The following is a 20,840-nucleotide window of genomic DNA, read 5'->3' on the forward strand; positions in this document are numbered from 1 at the left end:
TGAATAATCTGATGGTAGGATTCTTTTTAAATAAACATTCTGGTTATGTATTAAATTGGAAAATTTTGTAGTTTCTTTTCTATTCCTAAAGTAGACAAGACTTTGATAGGAACAAATATGTATATGTATGTGTGTCTCTGTGTGTGGTACATGTGTTTGATATACCTGTATATATCAGTTTGAGAACGCTTACTGTGTTGAGAAAGAACATGTGAAAGTTTGTTTTATGACTTCAAAAAAGATGTAATACTTATATTTAATGAAATAATTTGTATTTTATTCTGTAAAAATACTAGTATTTCATGTTTTCATAATATGTTTTTTTCTTTTAGTTTCCTCCCTCAGGGAACAAATCTGCATTTCATGATGTGAAAATACTGATTGCATTTATAAACCGCAAAGACTTTAAAGATATGAAACAGGTAAATTAGTAATTACATATTAGACAAAGTTTATTAATAGAACAGCTCTTTGCTTTTAACCATTGATATTTAAATGATTTTACGTGCCCCATTTGCTATCGAGAAGCTGTAAATGCCTAGCAAGTCTTTACTTGGGAAGTATTCACCTCTCATTTAACACAAGATGTTTCAGAGCCCTGACTGTAGAAAGGATATGTGTTTGTTTCTACTTTCAAAATCTCTAATTGTGTGGAACACTGCCCTTTCAAGATTTAATAAACCAAAGTCTAGCCTCATAATTTTGACAAGAGAATATATCATGTTGTCAAAAATAGTTGTAGTATTCTTGACTGTCTGTTGTATAGTGGCTATTCCGGAGTGAAAATGGACATACACTGACATACACTGTAATAAAAAGAAAACTAAACCCAGTGTTTTAATTCTTATTTTTTGCCTTTCAGACTCTTGGAGATAACATTACTGTGAAAATGTATTCTCCATCATGGCCTAACTTTGACTATACTGTGGTGGTTATTTTTGTAATTGCTGTATCCACAGTGGCATTAGGAGGATACTGGAGTGGACTAATTGAATTGTAAGTTTAATTATACTTCAGTGTTTTTGTAATATATGGTTAAAAGTTATTGTTTGATAATCATTTTAATCATGTGACATTTAAAATTCTACCTGACCCCAGAATATGATGCCATTAAGATTATATTGCAGTTTGTCCGCATTAGGTCATTTAACTTTTGACTGAGAAGAAGGGAGTCATAGGTTCCTTTGACTCTTCTGGAGGTAGAGAAACATTGAAATTCCATCAAAGATTCCTTTAAATTAAGATGTTTAATGATCTCTCCCAGAAAAGGTGAAAATACTTAGTGTCTTAACATGCCTATTTATTTTGATTGGAAGAAAATAAGTAAGAGGAGGTGGGGAGTTTTTCAGCTCCTTCTGAGTTGAATCATTACAGTGCAACCTTATCATTCTGTTCAGTGCTGTAGGAGTCCTAAGGATATTAAGTGTGTCCATATTTTAATTTAAATACAGAAATTCCAAATGTACATAAAATTTGGATTTCCCTATTTAATAACAACCTATACCCAATATTATAGTTATGTACCTTTGGCTCTAAATTAAAGCAGGCAATATCAGTTCATATTTATAACTGAACAAAAAAATGTGTTCAGAGCATATTATTTCATTCATAAAGAACAGTATGTTCACCTTGTGAATTGGTCTATAGGTTTCATTAAAAAGGGCTTATTTGCAACTAAACGAAGCTAATAAGCTTATTTGTAATTACTTAAAATACTAAAATTTGATTGACTTACATCAAGAACGAAATCTTAGAGTTTAACAAGTCTAGGTTCCTGGAGGATTGAACTTTACATATTTTACATATTCGGAAAACATGGTTCAACATGTATCAGTCACATGTTTTCATGTAAACATTTTTTTTTCATTATTAATCTTTATGAAGCATACTATATAAGATCTCCAAGATTATTTTCTAGATTATTCGGTGAAACTTTATAATTTCCCAAAAGCTACTGATTTGTTAAACATCTTTTCCCATTTAATATAGATTCTCCCTGTACTTCCATTACTATGTAAATTGTTTCTTTTGAGTAGTGCTTCTTAAACTGTAATGTGCAGGAAAAATGTTCATGAAAAGTAGAATTATTAAGAACATAAAGACTATTACTTAGCAAGTAAACAGTAAGATAAAAGAAAGGGAAAGAGAATAAGGCTTAGGGAAGGGAAAATTTGCCAGAACAGGACCTCATAACTCAGAATTACCCTGCCATATGAAAGGTGCACCTTATGCAAAAAGGAAAGATGCCTTGGTCCCATATACAGACTTTTCAGTCGAGACTTAAGTCTTATTATAATGAAATCACTGGTCCTCAAGCTTCGTAAACTCAAGATGGCATGGATGAAAGAGCTTAGCTTCCCTCCCATTGTGGCTCTTGAGAGATTTAAGAGTACAATTTTTTAAACAGATGATTTATAGTATCAAATTAATGTGATATCAATCTAGTAGATGTTTTCCCTTCAAGAAATTGCCTGGTGCTTTTTAGTACACTCACTCAATATGAATATATAAATCTTTCATTATTATGGCTCACATATGTACTATGATAAAAACGTTTTTAAATGTATCTCTTTGTAATAATTGATACCAAAAGTTGGCATGTTTTCCCACTCAGATATCACTTTTATTGAAACTTATGTTAATAACCCCATCATCCAGCTCTTCAGTTTCAGGGAGATGCTGCTGTGTCTCTCGCCAAACTCTGTCCTTTCTCTTATCCTAGGCAGCCTTCCTAAAGTCATAGATGCGTACTATGGTGGCCATCCCAATCAACAATTTTCTAATAAGAAATCGACACCTTGGTGAATAAGCAGTTTGGCCAATGTGCAATTTGATAAGAATAGTCTTTTTTTTTTTTTTTTTTTTAATCTGAAGTTTGTATTGAGCCGCAGACCTGATAAGATGGGAACAGAGTTTAGTAGACCAAAGTTGACGGGATTGGCGATGGAACAGTATGTAGTGGCTTCCGTAGGACTGGGAGGAGATAGTAAGTGACAGAACAGAGACTGCTCAACAAAGGACACTTGTGGCTCTTTCTTCTTCAGCTTCTATCTCTGTTTTATTAGCTGTGAGACCTAGCAAGGGTTATTGGAGGAATTAGAAATAATATTTTGCTATCTCAAATCAAGGTAGAACAAAGCTATGTCTTGAACTTCTTTCGAATCCTTCATATTACATTGATGAGCACTGAATAGGCATGTAGTAAATACTGAGTGGATGGATAGAAGAATTTAGTTTTACATTTGAAAGAAGCTAACTTTGGAAGTACTTTACTATGTGCAATTGATAAGTGTGTAAGAAGAATTGGTATTGTCTGAAATTTATTACATCAGTATGGTATCCAAATTAAATATTGTAAAATTCCACAAACATTAATTTGTTTATATAATAAATGTCATTCATTTTAACAATTTTGCCTTCAGAAAAAAACGCTGTTTCAAAAGTTAGTGATTAATAACAGATTATCTTTGGAGTATAGAATTATGGGAGTTTTTTTCTGTCTGGATTAAATATTTCTTTTTTGGCGTACAATTTTTTTTAAAGTATATTACTTTATAATCAGTAACAAATTTAAAATTTAAGTTAAAGATAGATTTTAAAAATAACTGCTTGGCAGAGTTTTGTTGAAGTTCCCGTGTATGTTTATGCAGGGAAAACATGAAGGCAGTGACAAACACTGAAGATAGAGAAATGAGAAGAAAGAAGGAAGAATATTTAACATTTAGTCCTCTAACAGTTGTAATATTTGTGGTCATCTGCTGTGTTATGATGGTCTTACTTTATTTCTTCTACAAATGGTTAGGTAAGAGATCATATTTTATATTTGCTACTTTTGGTGTACAATCTTTTTATTTACTTTGCCAGATTTATCTTTTTCTACCTGGAAAACTTAAGTAAATAATTAAGAAGTGATATTAACTTTTTAAATTGTCAGAAGTGTTAGGTCTGCATTACTCTGGAATAAAAATATTCAGATTAAAAATGTACTATGTCTTCAGATAAGAACACTTCTTCATGGATGACTTGAAAGAATTGCTATGGTTTCTAAATTTCCCTCTCTGCAGATAAAGCTTGATAGCCTAGTATCTAAAGAGCAGACTAAGGACTTCTTGGTGGCTATATTTAGTTACATGAAATAGAAGGCTATTCAGATTACTGAATTATTTTCTCTGCTTATCCCCAAAATGTAGTTTATTCTTTTTTTTCAGTTTGCAAATCAAGATGTTATATTGCTTGAATTTTGTTTTACTTCTATAAACAGTTGGGATCATAACACATCTAAAGACACACAGGTACTTGCCTGCGATCTAGAGAGTAACTGATATTTTTTCCTTTGAGAAGGTAGAAGTAGGAACTGTAATGGCTTGTCCATCCCCTGAACAATCTTAATGGTTTGATAGGATGGAAATTTGCCATCTCTGACCAATGTACAACACAAAGAGAGACTGGTGAGATCAGAGAAAAGGGAGATGTGCTCGATGAGAACTAGCAAAAACCCTTTGTCAAAACCACCAAAGGCTACAGTGCTTATTTGGAGAACATTAGTACTATTTTCTGGACTAGAAAACTGAGGCCCTAAGGTTTCAGCTTATTCAATTTCTCTTGTCCTGTGGCAGCAATTAAAAATACGACTTATGACGTGTATTTCCAATTAGAAAAAAATCATTCTTTGAATATCACTCAGATTTCAATATATTGCTGGGAGAGTGGGTACTAGGATGATATTTGTATCATATCATTGAGCGATTAATTTTTCTATTTTGATAGCCTTCAATTGTTTGTGTCTGACCCTCAGACAATATGTTAGTGGTCTTTGATAGAAAAAGAGATTTCGCCACCCTACCATAAAACGTGTGTTTTTTTTTTATGAGAAATTTCCTTAAACCGATTGCTATTTAAAAAGTTGACCCTGTTTATAAATGTAATTTTGACGTAGGAGGAAACTTATCCTAGGACATGGGATTTAATTATGATTCAGAATGTCTTGTGTGATATTGCAAGATCTAATTTACTTCCAACTGATTTCTTATGGCTAAAATTGCTGCCTTTTCTTAATAAATTAAATAATGGGACTATGTTAAATTGCTAGGCTTCCCCTTACCATTTTATGATGGTCATGCTCAAATTCTTCTCCATGCTTAATCATTTTCTTAGATATAGTATGACACTGAATGAGACACCTAAAACTCTGTTATGGCTTCAAGAGCATGATTTCTACCGTGTTTTCAAACTTGGGTTGGAGACTTTGGTGGATGACTTTCTAACTTGACTTGGCAATCTTTGTCTGTCTTACTACTCATATTACTGTATATAAGCAATAATAAAAATGACAATAAATAACAATTATATAAAGCTTGTTATGCACCAGATACTGTTGTAAGCATTTTACATATATTAACTTATCCTCACAATAACCTTGATATGGGTATTACTACATTTTAAAGATGAGACTCAAGGGACTAAAATGGTAATTTGTCCAAGATCACCAATTAGAAAGTGGCTGTTCCTGATTTACTGCCTCTAGATTACTCTCTCTTTCTCACAGCACAGTTACAGTTTTCTGCAATTTAGTAGAATTTGAAAAATTCAGGTAAAATTTGCATTTTCATTATGAAGTTTTGGTAAAGTTCAGAAAATGAATATTTTTATTTTATTTTAGAATACAATAATTTCGTCTTTCATTTTAACAGCAAAGAGATAAAATGTTTTTAATTTTAAAGAATTCTCAAATAAGTGTACCTACTATAGAAAAACACTTGTCAATTTTAACTACCTTAGTATTGTATTATAAAAAAAAAGGTTTGTTTAAATAGGTTTGGTTTTATCACAGATAAATTCCACCATGGGAAAATAGAGGTAGCATAGCTAATGTATCAGGTCTCAGTTCTACATTTTAAAAAGTGTTTGTAATAGTTTATTAATTCTTCCATTCCTTACGTTAAAATTGAATATTTATAAAAGTCCACAGTTCATTTCATAGAAATCTTTAACAAACACGTTACTTTGAATCATTGAATGATAGAAAATGTAGAGCCAGCTTCAGCCCCCTAGGGAATCCTACCAATGTATAGTGTAACTAAAACAACACATAAAATACCCACTCTTAAAACTCAGGATTTTAATATTTTCAGTTTAGTAACCAATTCGGATTATAGTATGGTCATTGCATTGAAAGTACCTCATTACTTTCTCATTAGCCAATGAGAAAGCTAAAGAATTAATATTGCTTGTGTAGATATTTCTCTGTCACCTTTTTTTTGGTTCTCATATAATTTAGTGTCTTTTTTTTTCCTAGTTTATGTTATGATAGCAATTTTCTGCATAGCATCAGCAATGAGTCTGTACAACTGCCTTGCTGCACTAATTCGTAAGATACCATATGGACAATGCACGTATGTATCTCTTATGAGGAATCCTATTATTGTGTTTGTAACTTAAAACAATACAAGAAAAAGTTAGAGTCTCATTTTAAACCTGTGCAGTTCAATATACATGTGGCTATTTAAACTTAAATTAATTAAAATTAAATAAAATTAAAAACGTATTTCTTAGGCCTATTAGCCACATTTCAAGTGCTAAATAAATAGCCCCATGTGGCTAGTGGCCTCTGTGTTGGACAGCACAGATAAAGAACATTTCTGTCATCACAGAAAGTCCTATTGAACTGGTAAATATTTTATTTTATTGTGTATCATTTGTTTTACTTAAAATCAAGACTTTTAAATTGGTACTTCAGTAGCTTTCTTGTGACTGTGGTTAACATTTGTCATTTCTCATATTAAGTGAACAGTTTATTTCATCTGCAGAGTTAACCTATTTCAATCTGTTTTTTAGGATTGTGTGTTGCAGCAAAAGCATTGAAGTGAGACTTATTTTTCTCTCTGGACTGTGCATAGCAGTAGCTGTTGTTTGGGCTGTGTTTCGAAATGAAGATAGGTATGAGTCAATTTGCTTTTAGATTAAGGATGGATTATTGTATATCTTGCCCTGATAATTATTTGTTATGATTATTATGGAAGTTTTTTGCTTTTACCCCAGAACACCATAGTCTTGAAAAAAGTTACTTCTTAAATAAGCAGATTTGTTGTGATATAGAGAATAGACTTGACATTATATAGAGAAGGAAATATGAATCATGATTTAAACATTTAAGTTGAAATAAACTTCAAAAATGTACTTAATTATTATATAGCCACACAATGGAGTACAATACACCTATAAAGAATGAGGAAAATCTCTTATGAATTGATATGCAGTGATTTCCAGAATATATTTATAAGTGAAAAAAGCAAAGTGCAAAAGAATATCTAGAATATGCTACCTTTTATTTAATAAAGAAGGAGATATAAGAAAATACATGAGTATCTGTCTATTTGCAGGAAAGATGACCAGAAAAAAATGTATATTTAAGTTTGTTTAATGGCTTTTAATAAAATCATTAAAGCCCAAATGATTTAATGGTCTAAAATTTAGGTGTCAAGTTCATATACTTTTAGGCAGCTTCAGGTGTGATAAATCAATTGATAATTATTCATATCAGTTTCTGATAAAGTATGTTGTATAGCTCTTGTTTCCTTTATATTCTGGCTACCTGGGCATGTATTAACACCAATATCCTTGTGATGAGTTACCTTTCTAGAAAGAGACGTCTATAAATTCAAAGATTAAAGATAAATATGCACTTATTTCTGATATACATTTTTCTGAGATAGCCATTCAACTTTTTCTTAGTGTAGTATTCATTATTCTACTAGGACAGTAAATTATTAAATATGGAGACTGACAGGTTTTTTTTTTTGTTGTTGTTATAATTGCTGCTTAATTATTAAATAGTCAAATTATAGCAATTGAACAGTATTATTTTAGTGATCGCTTCTTTTGAAAAGTTCCATCAAAAATAACTGGATAAAACAGTAGAGTAACCTCTTTTGATTTTAGGTGGGCTTGGATTTTACAGGATATCTTGGGAATTGCTTTCTGTCTGAATTTAATTAAAACACTGAAGTTACCCAACTTCAAGGTAAAGTATACTGCTTTTCTAGCTAAAACAAGTTTTTTCTTTTTAAAACAACTTTATTAAGGTGTAATTTACATACAATAAAATGCACCCATTTTAAGTGTACAGTTTGTTGAAATTTTATAAATGTGTAACTTTGTGACCACCATCTCTATCAAGTCCAACAACATTTCTCATTTTTTCAAAGGCTCTATCATGCCCTTTTGCAATCAGTCCTAGTCCCTAGCCCCAGATAACCACTGACTTGCTAGCTAAAATATTTTTAATCATTCATATAATATGACAAATTCATAAAATCCATAAAGGACTAAATATCAGGGAAGAACATTTGAGTGATTCTTTTTTTTTTTTAAACAAAAAAGATTTAGATAAAGAAGATAAAAGTTTTGATGTGATTTGTAGAATAAAACTACAAATAGAATAATCATTAAATGCTTTAAAAAATATAGTGTTCAAATGTATGCTCACAGTTTATTTGTAACTTGAAAAATAATCTCTTAATTTAGACATGGTAAGTTTGACCTTTAAATTTGTTTCTTTCTTCAACAGTCATGTGTGATACTTCTAGGCCTCCTCCTCCTCTATGATGTATTTTTTGTTTTCATAACACCATTCATCACAAAGGTATGATATTTTTTGAAATCCACGAGTAACATGCTAAAAGATGTTAACATGCTAAAAGAGAATCTTAACCCTGCCCTTAGATTATTGATTATGCAGATGTTTACCACTGAGTGAGATCTAATTTTTGTCAGAAAATTGTCACTGAAATTGGCATTTTAATAAAGGATATTGTCAAACCTTTAAGACATTCAGCTAAATAAAAAATGTCTCCTGGCTGATGCGAACATGAGAATGTCTATAAATTTGCTTCCTACCCTTTTTAAAGTAACTTTTCTTATGATTATAAAATAAATGTTTGCTGTAGGCAATGTAGAATACAAAAATAATGAAATATCAACACTGCTTTTATTTCTGTAGTCCTTATTTGAGACTAAGAAAGAGCACCACACTGGAAATCCGAAGACCTAAAGTGTAGCTCCATAACCTTGTAACCCTGGACAAGTCACTTAGCTCTTAGTGCTTCAGTTTTCTAATCCATTGTGTGAAAGAATATTGCTAGCATTTTATCTTCCCTCTTCATTAGTAAAAAATCTCTTAGTTGCTACTGACAGAATCCAACCTACCCTTTTATACTAAAAATGTCCCATCTCTGGAGGCTGTGTGTAGAGGCCAGGGTGGAGGTGGCCTTAGGAGAAACTAGATGCAGGGCTACATGCTCTCCCACTCTGTTTCTGTCCATTTTTTCATTATCTCAGACAGGCTTTTTCCATGAGGTCAGAATCATAGCAACTGGAAGCTTCCTAGGTCATCTATTCACAGCTCTGCCACTAGTTCCTCAATAAAATGCTGATGCTGTTCCCAGAATAAGGAAGGGGTGTTGGGTGAGTGTAGTAATCTTTCATTACTCGCCCAATTTTTCCACCTTGTTCCTATTCCTGTCTCATGAATATATTATTAATTATTGCTTAATCCTCCCACTTTCCCCATTTTATTTTGAGTCTTGCTTCATAAATATATCATCTCTTTCTCCTTTGTCACTCTCATATATTTAGTATTTGATACTATAATCACTACTTATATTCCCATTGGTTCTTTATCTGTTCTTAAACCCAGCCTACCATCTGTGAAATCACTGTAAAACTCTGCACTTCTGATATTTGCTGTAATGGCATAAGACAACAAGTATGTGCTCCATCGGGGAGCTAAAATTGCAACTAGGTAACAAATGTAGTTAGTTAACTGCCCCAAATCACAGCTACCCAAGCTTTTTTACTAGCACATGTTCACACCTTGATGATGAGCCATTTGACTAACTGACTTCATTTGTGATAGTAATCTACAAAAGCATAGAACTGATATTGTGGATTATAACAAAAATTGTTAATTTTCTATTTTTAAAAATTCTATCTAAAGTTGTCCTAGCTTGTGTCAGTTTTTTCGGTTCAATAAAACATCTCTGTAAGTCACTCTTTCAGAGATCTCGTAATGAAAGTATTCTCTCTACAAAGCCACTGTCATAGGTCAACAGGTAGTCATATATTTTACAGTGGCTATAGCTATAAACTATGACTAAATTCTTAACCATTCTATTTGAACACTAGTATCACTTTTTAGATGCCAAAAGTATCTGCCAGCAAACTATTTTCTACACATAAAAAGTTTTAGAATTTTAAAGGTATAAGGTAATAATCAAGATATCTTTAAGCCTACTTTCTTCCTTCTGTGCTTAGGGGATTTTTCATCTTTTCCATCTTCGTTCCCACTGACTAGGAATGTGATTTCTAGTAATCCGATCTGGTAGAAAAAACTAAAGTGCTCTTTGCTATTCACTGTTAAAGATTTACTTTAACACCTTCTCAGTCTTGTTTGTTTTTATTAAGGCTATAGTACATAATTTGAAATGAGAATCAGATATGTCTGATTTTTGTGATTTTCAATGAAAATTTCAGGAATTAAATATTGAGCATTCTAAGCATGTTCTTGAACCTGGTATAGTAAACTTTAATGAGTTGGCAGAGCAGTTAGCCATTAGTACAGGTAGTAAGAGCCTTTCTTCATTTTTTTCCTCCACCACCGTACTTGGTATAGTATCTTACAAATAGTAGTTACTCAGATATCTTTGAATATATGAGAGTATGTCAATGACGGTCTTCAGTTAAATGTTTTAAAAACAATTAGAAAACAAACCAAAATGAACTCTTTATCGAGAAATTGAATCACATGATGGGAGTTTGCTGGAAGAAACTGTATTTAATACTAGTTTATTTTCCTAAACTCCTGTAACTTAACCCTTCTGTAACCCAAAGCTTAACATGAAGAAAAGATTTCTGTAGCTGGGGATTTTATCCTTCTTTCTACTCAGCTCAGGTATCAGTGAAGGCCTCTTAAAAATACTCTAGCGATATCTCCTATGCACCCCACCCACATGGAAAATATTATAGTTAGTTAATCAAATTTACCTAAAATTCAGCATTTATTTATCTTCCCATTACCCGTTTTAGTGATACATTTGTTATAATGTGAAGCATACGATGGGCGCTCATGCAGTCTTAGCTTGCTAACCTCAAAATGTTTCCTCACTCCACAACACACTTGGCTGTCAGGAAAGAACTTTTTAATGAACTCACACAGCCCACATTAAAAGACTTAGCCAAACACAAGGGAGGAAATTCAGCTAAGGTTAATGTTTTGATTGGGACATAAAAAGTAGGCAGGGCTGAAATTGGAAAGGAGTCAGGCTAGAGAAACTTCTCAAGTTCTTTAGGGTTGGGTCTGTTCAAGTTTGGCCTCATTGTTTTGTTATTGTGGTGAGTAGCCAGAGGTCAAATGTATATTTATTCAAATCTAAATATTAAAAATTTTAGTGTTTCTTGTGTCCCTATTGCGATTGTTAAAGAGACTAAGGACACTTAGTATATGATATAACTATAAGCACTTAAAATTTGTAGCTGATTAGAAATGCTAGATACTAGTTGTTAATACAAATCAGTGTTTAAAGCTTCACTTTAATAAGTGTGTGGCTTATCTGTCAGTTTTTGATAATTGCTGAGTTCTGATAAAGTGGAACAGTGTGTTAGGTGAGTTTGTTTTAGATGACTCCAGATTTTACTATCTACAGAGATAGCAGTCTACAGCCCATTTTTCAACAATTTACAGTAGGCCATGAGCAATGGGGCCAAATCATTCTTGAATACTGGTAGGTTGTTCTCTTTAAATGATTGGACAGTTTCTTTCATCTTCTCAATTTTAGAACGGCGAGAGTATCATGGTTGAACTTGCAGCTGGACCTTTTGGAAATAATGAAAAGGTAGCGATGGCAATTAAACAAATGGTTGCCAGTGTATGTATGTGTGTCCTGTTTATAATTTTGCCTTCCTGTGTAACTCATTGGTCATGTAGTGCATGTTACGGTATTGTAAAACTTTATTTCTCACAAAATATAGCCCTTTTCTCAGTTATTCTAAATTATTAAATACCTATTGACTTGGGTTTCATCCTAGAATGATGGAAACTTGGTGGAAGCCACTGCTCAACCCTCAGCTCCCCATGAGAAAGTAAGGATTGTATTTCAGATATGTTCATTGGACTTTAAATCACACCCTCTGAGAAAAGACTCTTCTTTGGGGAAAAAAATTCAGATTGCAAAAAAAATCTGTTTCAAGGCCTGAGTCCTATTTTTGATAAAAAGGAAAAAAAAAAAAGGTTAGATATGGGAATACTGGATTAATACTGTTAACCCTATATGTGTGTTGGGTTTCATTTTTCTCGCACTACAAATCTCTTTCTTTCAAGCTTTCTGATACATTGAGTATATATGTGTCTAGTTTATGTTCTCTAATTTCAAGTTCTTATAAATGTCAATTTTAAAATGTTAAAACAATTGTTCTAATACTAATCCTTCCTTTTCTAAAAGAAATGAGTAAAGATTCCTAAGAGGTTTATTGATGGCCTTTTTTTTTTTTTTAATTACAGTTACCAGTAGTCATCAGGGTACCAAAGCTGGCCCATTTCTCAGTAATGAGTGTGTGCCTCATGCCAGTTTCAATATTGGGTTTTGGAGACATTATTGTACCAGGTAAGCAATTGTTTGTAACAGTTTCACTAAAAATATACTGATGGTTTAAAATTCTCAAATGCATAGTATCTGTTAAAAGTTACCTACTTTGTATTAAATATTTCTGTATTAAATATATCAGTAGAGCTGGGATCAGTAACATAGAAAGGAAAACATTTTGATGTATGGAAGATAAAGCCTAATTGGTAACGACCAAAGTATATCTTCCATGACTGAAAAAGTGTCTTAGATGAAGCAACTAGGATCAGTTTGACATTCTTTCCCAAGAAAGTATAATATATATTACACCCTTTTTAAAAGTCAAAGGTAATAATACCAAATCCATTAAAGTTTCTTTTCTATTTTTAAATAATAGTTATATTTTAGGAAAAGTAGTTTAAGAATACTAGACAAAGTCATGATTAAGAGGGGAAACATAGTAGAACACCAGCTTGTAGGGCACTGTGATACCCAAAAATACGGCATGTAGTGAGTCAGTCGCCTCTCAGCGTGTCTTTTCTGACAGTGACTGCAGTTCTGCATTATTTTCCCATCTCTGACGGTGATTGCAGTTCTGCATCATTTTCCCATCTCTGATGGTGTTTTCCTAACTGGGCTACCTATAGAATAAACTTAATCCTAGCTCATTAATAAACTAATTTAGAAGTAATTAATCTTTCTCATCAGCTGACAGTTTGTCCTTCCTCACTTTTCTTACAGTCTCCTTGTGTACTAACTGCCTATGGATGGGTAAAGAGTACTAGCTCGTCTGAAAAAACTCTTTCCTTTACATAGCAAAGCCAGGTAGAGGGAGAATTTAACAGTGTTGCCTTGTGAGTTGGTGTGCCAGAGTCCAGTGTTGGCAACTGGTCTTAGTTCAGTGAGTCTCCATTCAAATAAAGTAGGGAGAGCATTCTACTGAGTAACTTGTCAGATACCTTTAATCTTGTCCCCAATTTTATTACTTCTACACCAAGTGCTATATAAAATCTTGTATATAGCACTTAGCATCGAATTGAGGGGAAAAGTATATAAATTTTACTTTCTTGAAGTAAATGTTAAAGGTCCCAAACAAGTATTTTCCCAAACAGCAGAATTTTTGACAATACATGACTTAATTGTAAAAGCTATATTTCTGATTTGGGGGGAGGGAATACCATTTTTTTAAGCATGCAGAAATGTAATTAAACAGCAAATATAATAAAAATAACAAGGACTGTCAAGGAACTTATTTGATTAATTATGTTGGAACCAAAACTAATTAATTCAAACAACCAATAAAAATAATAAAATTATTCTATGATTTTGAAATAGTTAAGTGTCATTTTTACTGTTTTATAACAGTGTTAAATCAGTAAATACAATTGAAACTTCTTTGGAAAGGGTCAACAGATTTCTTAAAAGAAATAGGTAGTAAAATGGGTTATTTCTGCATACATGCATATTTACAAATGGGAGCTTATATTTAATTTTTATTTGAACTCTTTGTATTAAAATTCCAAGTCATTTTATTCTATGAGGGAGACTTAGATCACAATTTGAAATTGCCTTCTTTGATGCTTTTCAATATGGTTTTTTAAAATGCTGTCTTTAAAATATTTTCTTTATTCTGTATATGAAATGGATCTAACAGACATATACAAAACATTCCATCCAACAACAGTATAATACACATATTTCTTAAGTGCACACAGAACATTTTCTAGGATATATGTTAGACTACAAAATAAATCTTAGCAAATTTAAGAAGAATGAAATCATGCCAAGAGTATTTTCTGACCACAGTAGTATGAACTGTGAAATCAGTAACAAGAGGAAAACTGGAAAATTCATAAACACAGGAAAATTAAACAACCAATGGATCAAAGAAAAATTTTAAAGAAAAATGAAAAAGTATCTTGAGACAAACAAAAATGAACCACAACATTCCAAAACTTGTGGATGCAACAAAAACAGTTATAAGAGGGAAGTTTATAGCGATAAGCATATACATGGAGAAAATAGGAAGATCACAAACAACCTATCTTTACACCTTAAGGAACTAGAAAAAGAAGAACAAATTCAGCCCAAAGTTAGTAGAAAGAAGGAAATACTAAAGATTAGAGTAGAAATAAATCAGAGAACAGAAAGACAGTAGAAAAGATTAACAAAACTAAGAGTTGGTTCTTTAAAAAGATAACAAAATTGACAGACCTTTAGCTAGACTAACCAAGAATAAAAGAGAGACTACCCAAATCAATAAAATTATAAATGAAAGAGAAAATATTACAACTGATACAACAGAAATATAAACAATTTTCTCCATGACACGAAATAGTAAGCAGCTAATAAAATCATGTTTTTAAAGACTGTTTAATGGCTTGGAGGAATGTTTAAAATATGGCATTAAGTACAAAAAATTAGCATATAAAATTTTGTCCAGAATTTGAGGTACTTCATTGTTCTCATGATGCAAAAATGAAGGTTAAATACAACGTGTACTATTGCCACAGTTAACAGTTGAATTTGTGTTACAGTTGTTGTTTAACATGGAATGTTTTTTTGTTTTTTTGTTTTTAAGGTCTGTTGATTGCATACTGTAGAAGATTTGATGAACAGACTGGTTCTTCTTCTATATACTATGTCTCCTCCACAATTGGTAAATTTTTTGTTTTTTCTTTTTATTATGTTGAATTGTATTATCTGTAGGAAAAGGTAGAGGTCTGAAAATAAGGATTCTAATTCTTTACCATTAACTAATAAGATAATTCTTTTTCCTTCAAAAAAGGATAATTATACTACCTATATCACAAAGTTTTCAAAGTTTAAAAAGGAAGTTATATGTGAAAGAAACACATTAGGTTCTATATAGAAAATGCTTATTAAAGCACCTGGCACATAAGTAGTCAATAAGTTGTATAATATTAGACTTTTTAAAAAAATACTGTATGGATAATTTTGTGTTTATATAAATGAATTTATGGCAAAATAACATCTTACTTAGGACAGCAGAGGTAGTTGTTACTTACCTCTCTGTATTATTGAAAACAGATAAGAACAGAAAGGGAGCCAAAAAATAACTTTAATACTTCTGAATATATCAAATAGATTATCTCAAAGTCCATACACCGAAGTTCTTTATACTTAGGTAAGGGGCCTGCACCAGAGCCAATTAGATACTGTTCTAGCAAGGTTTTCAATTCCACAGTAGAATTAAGTCCAGTAAATTAAAAGTATACATTAGTAGTAGAGAAGGCTGTTGCTAGAAATAGGTACTCTGACAATAAGAAAGAACAGTTAAGTGAGTGAAAAGATGAAAAAAAAAAAAGAAAAATCTATAAAGAAATAAGAAAAGCAATCTGAGGCCATTATGTATGGTACTTTGTAAGGTTATTAACATAATAGAGTCACAATAAGAGAGTCACAGTGATACAATAAAAGAACACTCAATGAAGTTATATAATAGGACTGTCTGTCAATTCTGCTGTTTAACTTTGGGCAACTCACTTAACTTCCCTGATTTTCCATTGCCTCATCTATAAAATGAAGCGAAAGAGTAAATTGTCTGTAAAGGCCCATCTAGCTCCAAAATTCTGAGGTCCTATGTTCATAATGAGACCCTGAGTCATTAAGAAAAGATCAAATGATGTTTGGTATACTTTTGTTGAAGAAGTTCAGGAAGTATATAATCAATATTAGGAATATCTTTCAAAGCAACCGTTAGTACCTATAGGTACAGATTTTAGTTATCTAAAATGTGGACCAACTCAAATCCTTAATAGTGACAAATAATTGAGACTTTATTGAATTACTTCTTTACCTATGATTGATGATTAGGGTAATTATAATTGAAATACCAGTTTCCAAAATTTTCAGAAGTTCTGTTAAATGTCTCTCCTAATTACTATCTAGGAAAATAATGAAATTATGAGAAGACAACATAGGGTAAAAATGTCTTCAAATATTTGAAAACCATCACTTCAATGAAGGAGTTAAAATCCACCTTTGGGAGCATGTAGAAATGACTGATACCTGGTATTCTTCTTGCAGCCTATGCTGTTGGCATGATACTTACATTTGTTGTTCTGGTGCTGATGAAAAAGGGGCAACCTGCTCTTCTCTATTTAGTACCTTGCACACTTATTACTGCCTCAATTGTTGCTTGGAAACGTAAGGAAATGAAAAGGTTTTGGAAAGGTAGCGGATATCAGGTATGTGCTTATGTTTCGTTTACTGAGTTATCTTTTGACATACTTCACTACTGACTTAAGCTGGGAGCTGCCTATGTATATCAGAGCTTTTATGTGCCGAAAAGTTATCTTGGATCTCTCAGGATGTCCTAAGTTTTTTCCACTACTGCCCCCTTCCCGTCCACTTGCTGTGTCATCATTTCTCAGTCCAAAGTCAATCTGATGCCAAAATCCTGGTGACTCAAGATAAAACTACTAGGAAGAAGTGGAAGGCATCAGGGAAAACCAAAACAGCAAGCATATCAACATGAGTTTGTAAAATCCACACAAAAGTAGACGTAATGAGGTAACACTCTATGTTTAAGTACTGAATTTTGAGAGTGACATTAGCTATTTATAGTAATAGTCCTAAGGTTTTGCAGATAAAAAGTATACTCTCTTCAGCATTTCAGTAGGCCTGACTAAATTAAGTAGGGCACTCATTTCAGATTTAAATGGATCAAGATTGACCTTTCTGTAAAATTTCAGAACAGAGAAAATCTTGATACCAGAATCTATTATATTTGAGTTCTTTCTTCGCTGAAGTTAAACCCCTTTCTTCTTTTTCTGAATGTTCTTGGTATTCCAGTAAAGTTTGTTTGCATGGAAATTAAAAGGTTGGGAAATCCTAGCCTTTGAGGTCAGGGTCATGGCATTGATTCCTTCATGTAGCAGTTAGCTTTGCTTTGCCCTATTACAACAAACTGCCCTCCTCCATCCATCCTCATGCATGCATATCAGTGGTCACATGAACAAAATAGAGATACTTTGAGTGGATGGCTACAATTCTGTTAGTAGATAAACAGTTCAAAGTTCATACCCATCTTGTGGTTGGTCTGTAGGATCATTTTTATTTAACAAGAGGTGATTTAACACATTAAGTTAGATTATCATAATTGGAAAAAGCACTGATCTAGAGTTTTTTTAAGTATCTTGTAATTTCTCTGAGATTTATATAAAATAACAGTACCTGCCTTGCCTACCTCACAATGCTATTGCTTTAATTTATATTTATACACATAGACTTAGTTTATGGTAATGTTTCCATTAAGAGGACATCCACATAGAATTTTTTTATAGATTAAAAAAATTAAAGTATGCCCTACTAATAGCCTTTGAACGTCACATCCCCCTAAGTGCTCTTTGTCATCCTTTTTAAAACAATAGCTTTATATTTCTTCATTTAGCAAATGTTTATTGAGCAGTTCTATGACCCAAGTACTATTTTAGGTGCTGGTGATAAAAGATGAACAAGTTAGAAACAGGCCTACTCTCACAGCCTCTTGAAAGTTAGAGTGTAGTGAGGGTTGCAGATAGAGTCACTAACAGTAACGTGTGATAAATGTATCAGGGTAGCGTGACATGAAAGCTAGAGGTGGGACACCCAGTGCTTGTGGTTTCATGGCAGAGTCAAAGGTGATTTTGGGAAGGCTTTTTAAAGAATATAAAAACCTATGTTGAGACTTTAAGCTGTGTTCCATATTGAGGGAACCATGTCTTCAGAGGGAAGAGTGCATGGCACATTCTAGGGACCAAAAGGAGATAAGAGTGACCATAATGTTGAGTAGGAGTAAGGGAGCTGTGGGAAATGAAAACTGGAGGAGGAAATGAGGTCAGAGCCTGTAGGGTCTTGTAGCCATGTTAAAGGGTTTGGATTCTGTCCTAAGAGCACTGGAGACCATTTGATTAACTGATTATGACTTAAGGGTAAGGAAGATGAGCAACATGAGGAAATTTTGTTTAGAGTTGGCATTAAATCCTTTTTTTTTTTTTTTAATAAATTTATTTCAGTTAGTTTCAAGAATATAGTACATGGTTAGACATCTATAATGTTCATAAAACGATCCCCCCAAATGCTCCCTCCCTCCCCTGGCCCTCCACTTAGCAATCATATTAATGCTAACTGCATTCCCTCTGCCGTGCTCCCCATGCCCAACTATCAACTATTAATTTGTACTTCTTTAACCCTTCACTCCATCTTTACTTACGTTAGAATTTAAATTTGGGACTGTTAGAACACATGTGCTATCTTATAGAATTAAATTATATTTCTTGTCATTTTCATCAGCAGCATTTCATTTTTACTCATAAAATTTTCCTTCCCCTTTAATATAGCTTTTAAAGTACTTTATTATTTATTATTTGACAACGTAGGAAAATACAAGAAAATTAAATCCACCCGTAATCCCACCACCTAGATAATCTCATTCTTAAGATTTAAGTAAGGTTCTTTCTATGCCTTCCTAGATAAATGGATAGGGGAGTAGTAGATGATACCATACTCTAAGTAATTCTCTCTTGTCTTCTTTCTCCACTACATGTTTGTGTTATTTAATTTTAAATTCCTTGTAAGAATCATTTTAATGGCTGTATAATATTTTCTTACTTGTACTTACCATACATTATTTCACCATTTCCATTGACCCAGTAATTTCTCTTCAGCGGTTCATCCAGAAAATGATTAAAAATTTGGGCAAAATTGACATGAAAAGATGTTCATTAGTGTACTTCTAGTCATCTTTGTTGTATTTAATGACTTATAGGTTAATATTATTGGCAGTTAATGAACTAAATTTTTTACATAGACCCTAATCCTGCTTTTACTTTGTTTTTCTTTTTGTATTTTAATTACAAAGTAATGCATGTTTGCATTTTTTAAACCAACAATACAAAACTCTAAATATTGAAGGCTATCTTCCAACCCCACTCCTACCCTGAAGGGGCAGCTACTCTGAACAGTTTGTGTGGAGCGTCCACATCTTTTTTTATGCCAACTCATACTAAAAATAGTTGAATATTTAGAGATGTTTTATAGGTGGATGTAACAACATTGTGTCTCTTTGGAAATATTCTACAGCTCATTTTTTCTAGGGTTTAATGTAGCACCTTCTTTCTCTCTCCATGTTTATTGAGGAGAAAGGGTCGTAGATAAGGAATTCAAGCATGGGATGCTTTTACATTACCTATGAATAAAAGCTCTGCCCTGGACCATCCAAATTTTATTCTTAAAAGTTATGATCTTGAAAAAATTATGATCTGCTACACAGCAGCTACCTGTAAAGGGAACAATCTTTGCAGTTGGATACAAAGCAGGTACTAAATCACCCCAGAAGGACAGACTCCAGGGCTTTCATCATGTGACATAGTAGCTAAATAAGGATATTGATTGTAGGAAAGTCCTTTAAAAGTGTCTGAAAAGATAGAACAACTTGGTTATACACTTCTCACTTTTGTAGTGTGGTGTCATAATTTTACTAAATAAAGACATTCAAAATGTAAAATAACACATAGTAATAAAAAGCGTGGAGTCTGCCGCCAAATTGCCTGTGTATGAATTCTGATTTTGTTAATTATTAGCCGTGTGATCTTAGGCACGTTACTTAATTTCTTGGTGTCTCAGTTTCCTCCAATATAAAATAGGATAATAACCATCCTACTTAAGAGGTTTGTTGTACTGTATATAGAATGATTAGACTAGTACGTGGCACAACGTTAAGCACTTTAAATGTATTTGCTATTATTATTTGTAGGAATTGGAGTTTTATGCTTTGCTTTATTTGTTGTTTTGGCTGTTATTTTTCAATTCATTAACTAGATTTCCATTTTCCTGGTTTGGGTATCAAAACTTTGGGTCTTTGTTAAATCTGGTCCCTTTAATTTATTTGTAAAAGGATTTGATACCCATCACAGCTGTTTGTTAAATGCAGTCATTTTCCCACTGTGCACTAGATTTTAAAATATGAAGAATGGATATTTGCTGAAATTTTAAGCAAGCTAATTGTAGGATGGTATAAACTGCTGCCAAGAGAGAGTTCATTTTTCCAGAAAACTAGCATTTTTAAAAGTTATACAATGTGATGCCTTCACAAAATTATTTTCCTGTTACTATGAAAAAGAAAAATCTCTCATTGCTTTTTGTCCAGCCTTTAAAGTCAAAATTAATTTAGTTTGAATGTTACCATTTGTGGTATATTATAGGTTATATACATAAAGTATA

The 20,840-nt window shown here is 32.5% G+C and overlaps 1 protein-coding gene across 2 annotated transcripts in view; it reads left to right on the forward strand.

Moving 5' to 3' along the window:
* SPPL2A (signal peptide peptidase like 2A) overlaps positions 1-20,840 on the forward strand; it is a 41,585-nt gene that overhangs the window by 13,567 nt on the left and 7,178 nt on the right. The window contains exons 4-15 of one of the 2 annotated variants that reach the window (XM_039889057.1): positions 333-422; positions 863-996; positions 3,651-3,802; positions 6,296-6,392; positions 6,835-6,936; positions 7,939-8,020; positions 8,567-8,641; positions 11,832-11,888; positions 12,082-12,135; positions 12,554-12,656; positions 15,196-15,273; positions 16,665-16,825. In XM_039889057.1, the coding sequence (XP_039744991.1) occupies positions 333-422; positions 863-996; positions 3,651-3,802; positions 6,296-6,392; positions 6,835-6,936; positions 7,939-8,020; positions 8,567-8,641; positions 11,832-11,888; positions 12,082-12,135; positions 12,554-12,656; positions 15,196-15,273; positions 16,665-16,825 (1,185 nt within the window). The remainder of the gene's footprint in view (positions 1-332; positions 423-862; positions 997-3,650; positions 3,803-6,295; positions 6,393-6,834; positions 6,937-7,938; positions 8,021-8,566; positions 8,642-11,831; positions 11,889-12,081; positions 12,136-12,553; positions 12,657-15,195; positions 15,274-16,664; positions 16,826-20,840) is intronic. The other variant, XM_039889058.1, reaches the window with a different exon arrangement.

The sequence above is a fragment of the Pteropus medius genome, unplaced genomic scaffold (genome assembly GCF_902729225.1).
Source record: "Pteropus medius unplaced genomic scaffold, Ma_sr-lr_union100, whole genome shotgun sequence".
Classification (NCBI taxonomy): domain Eukaryota; kingdom Metazoa; phylum Chordata; class Mammalia; order Chiroptera; family Pteropodidae; genus Pteropus; species Pteropus medius.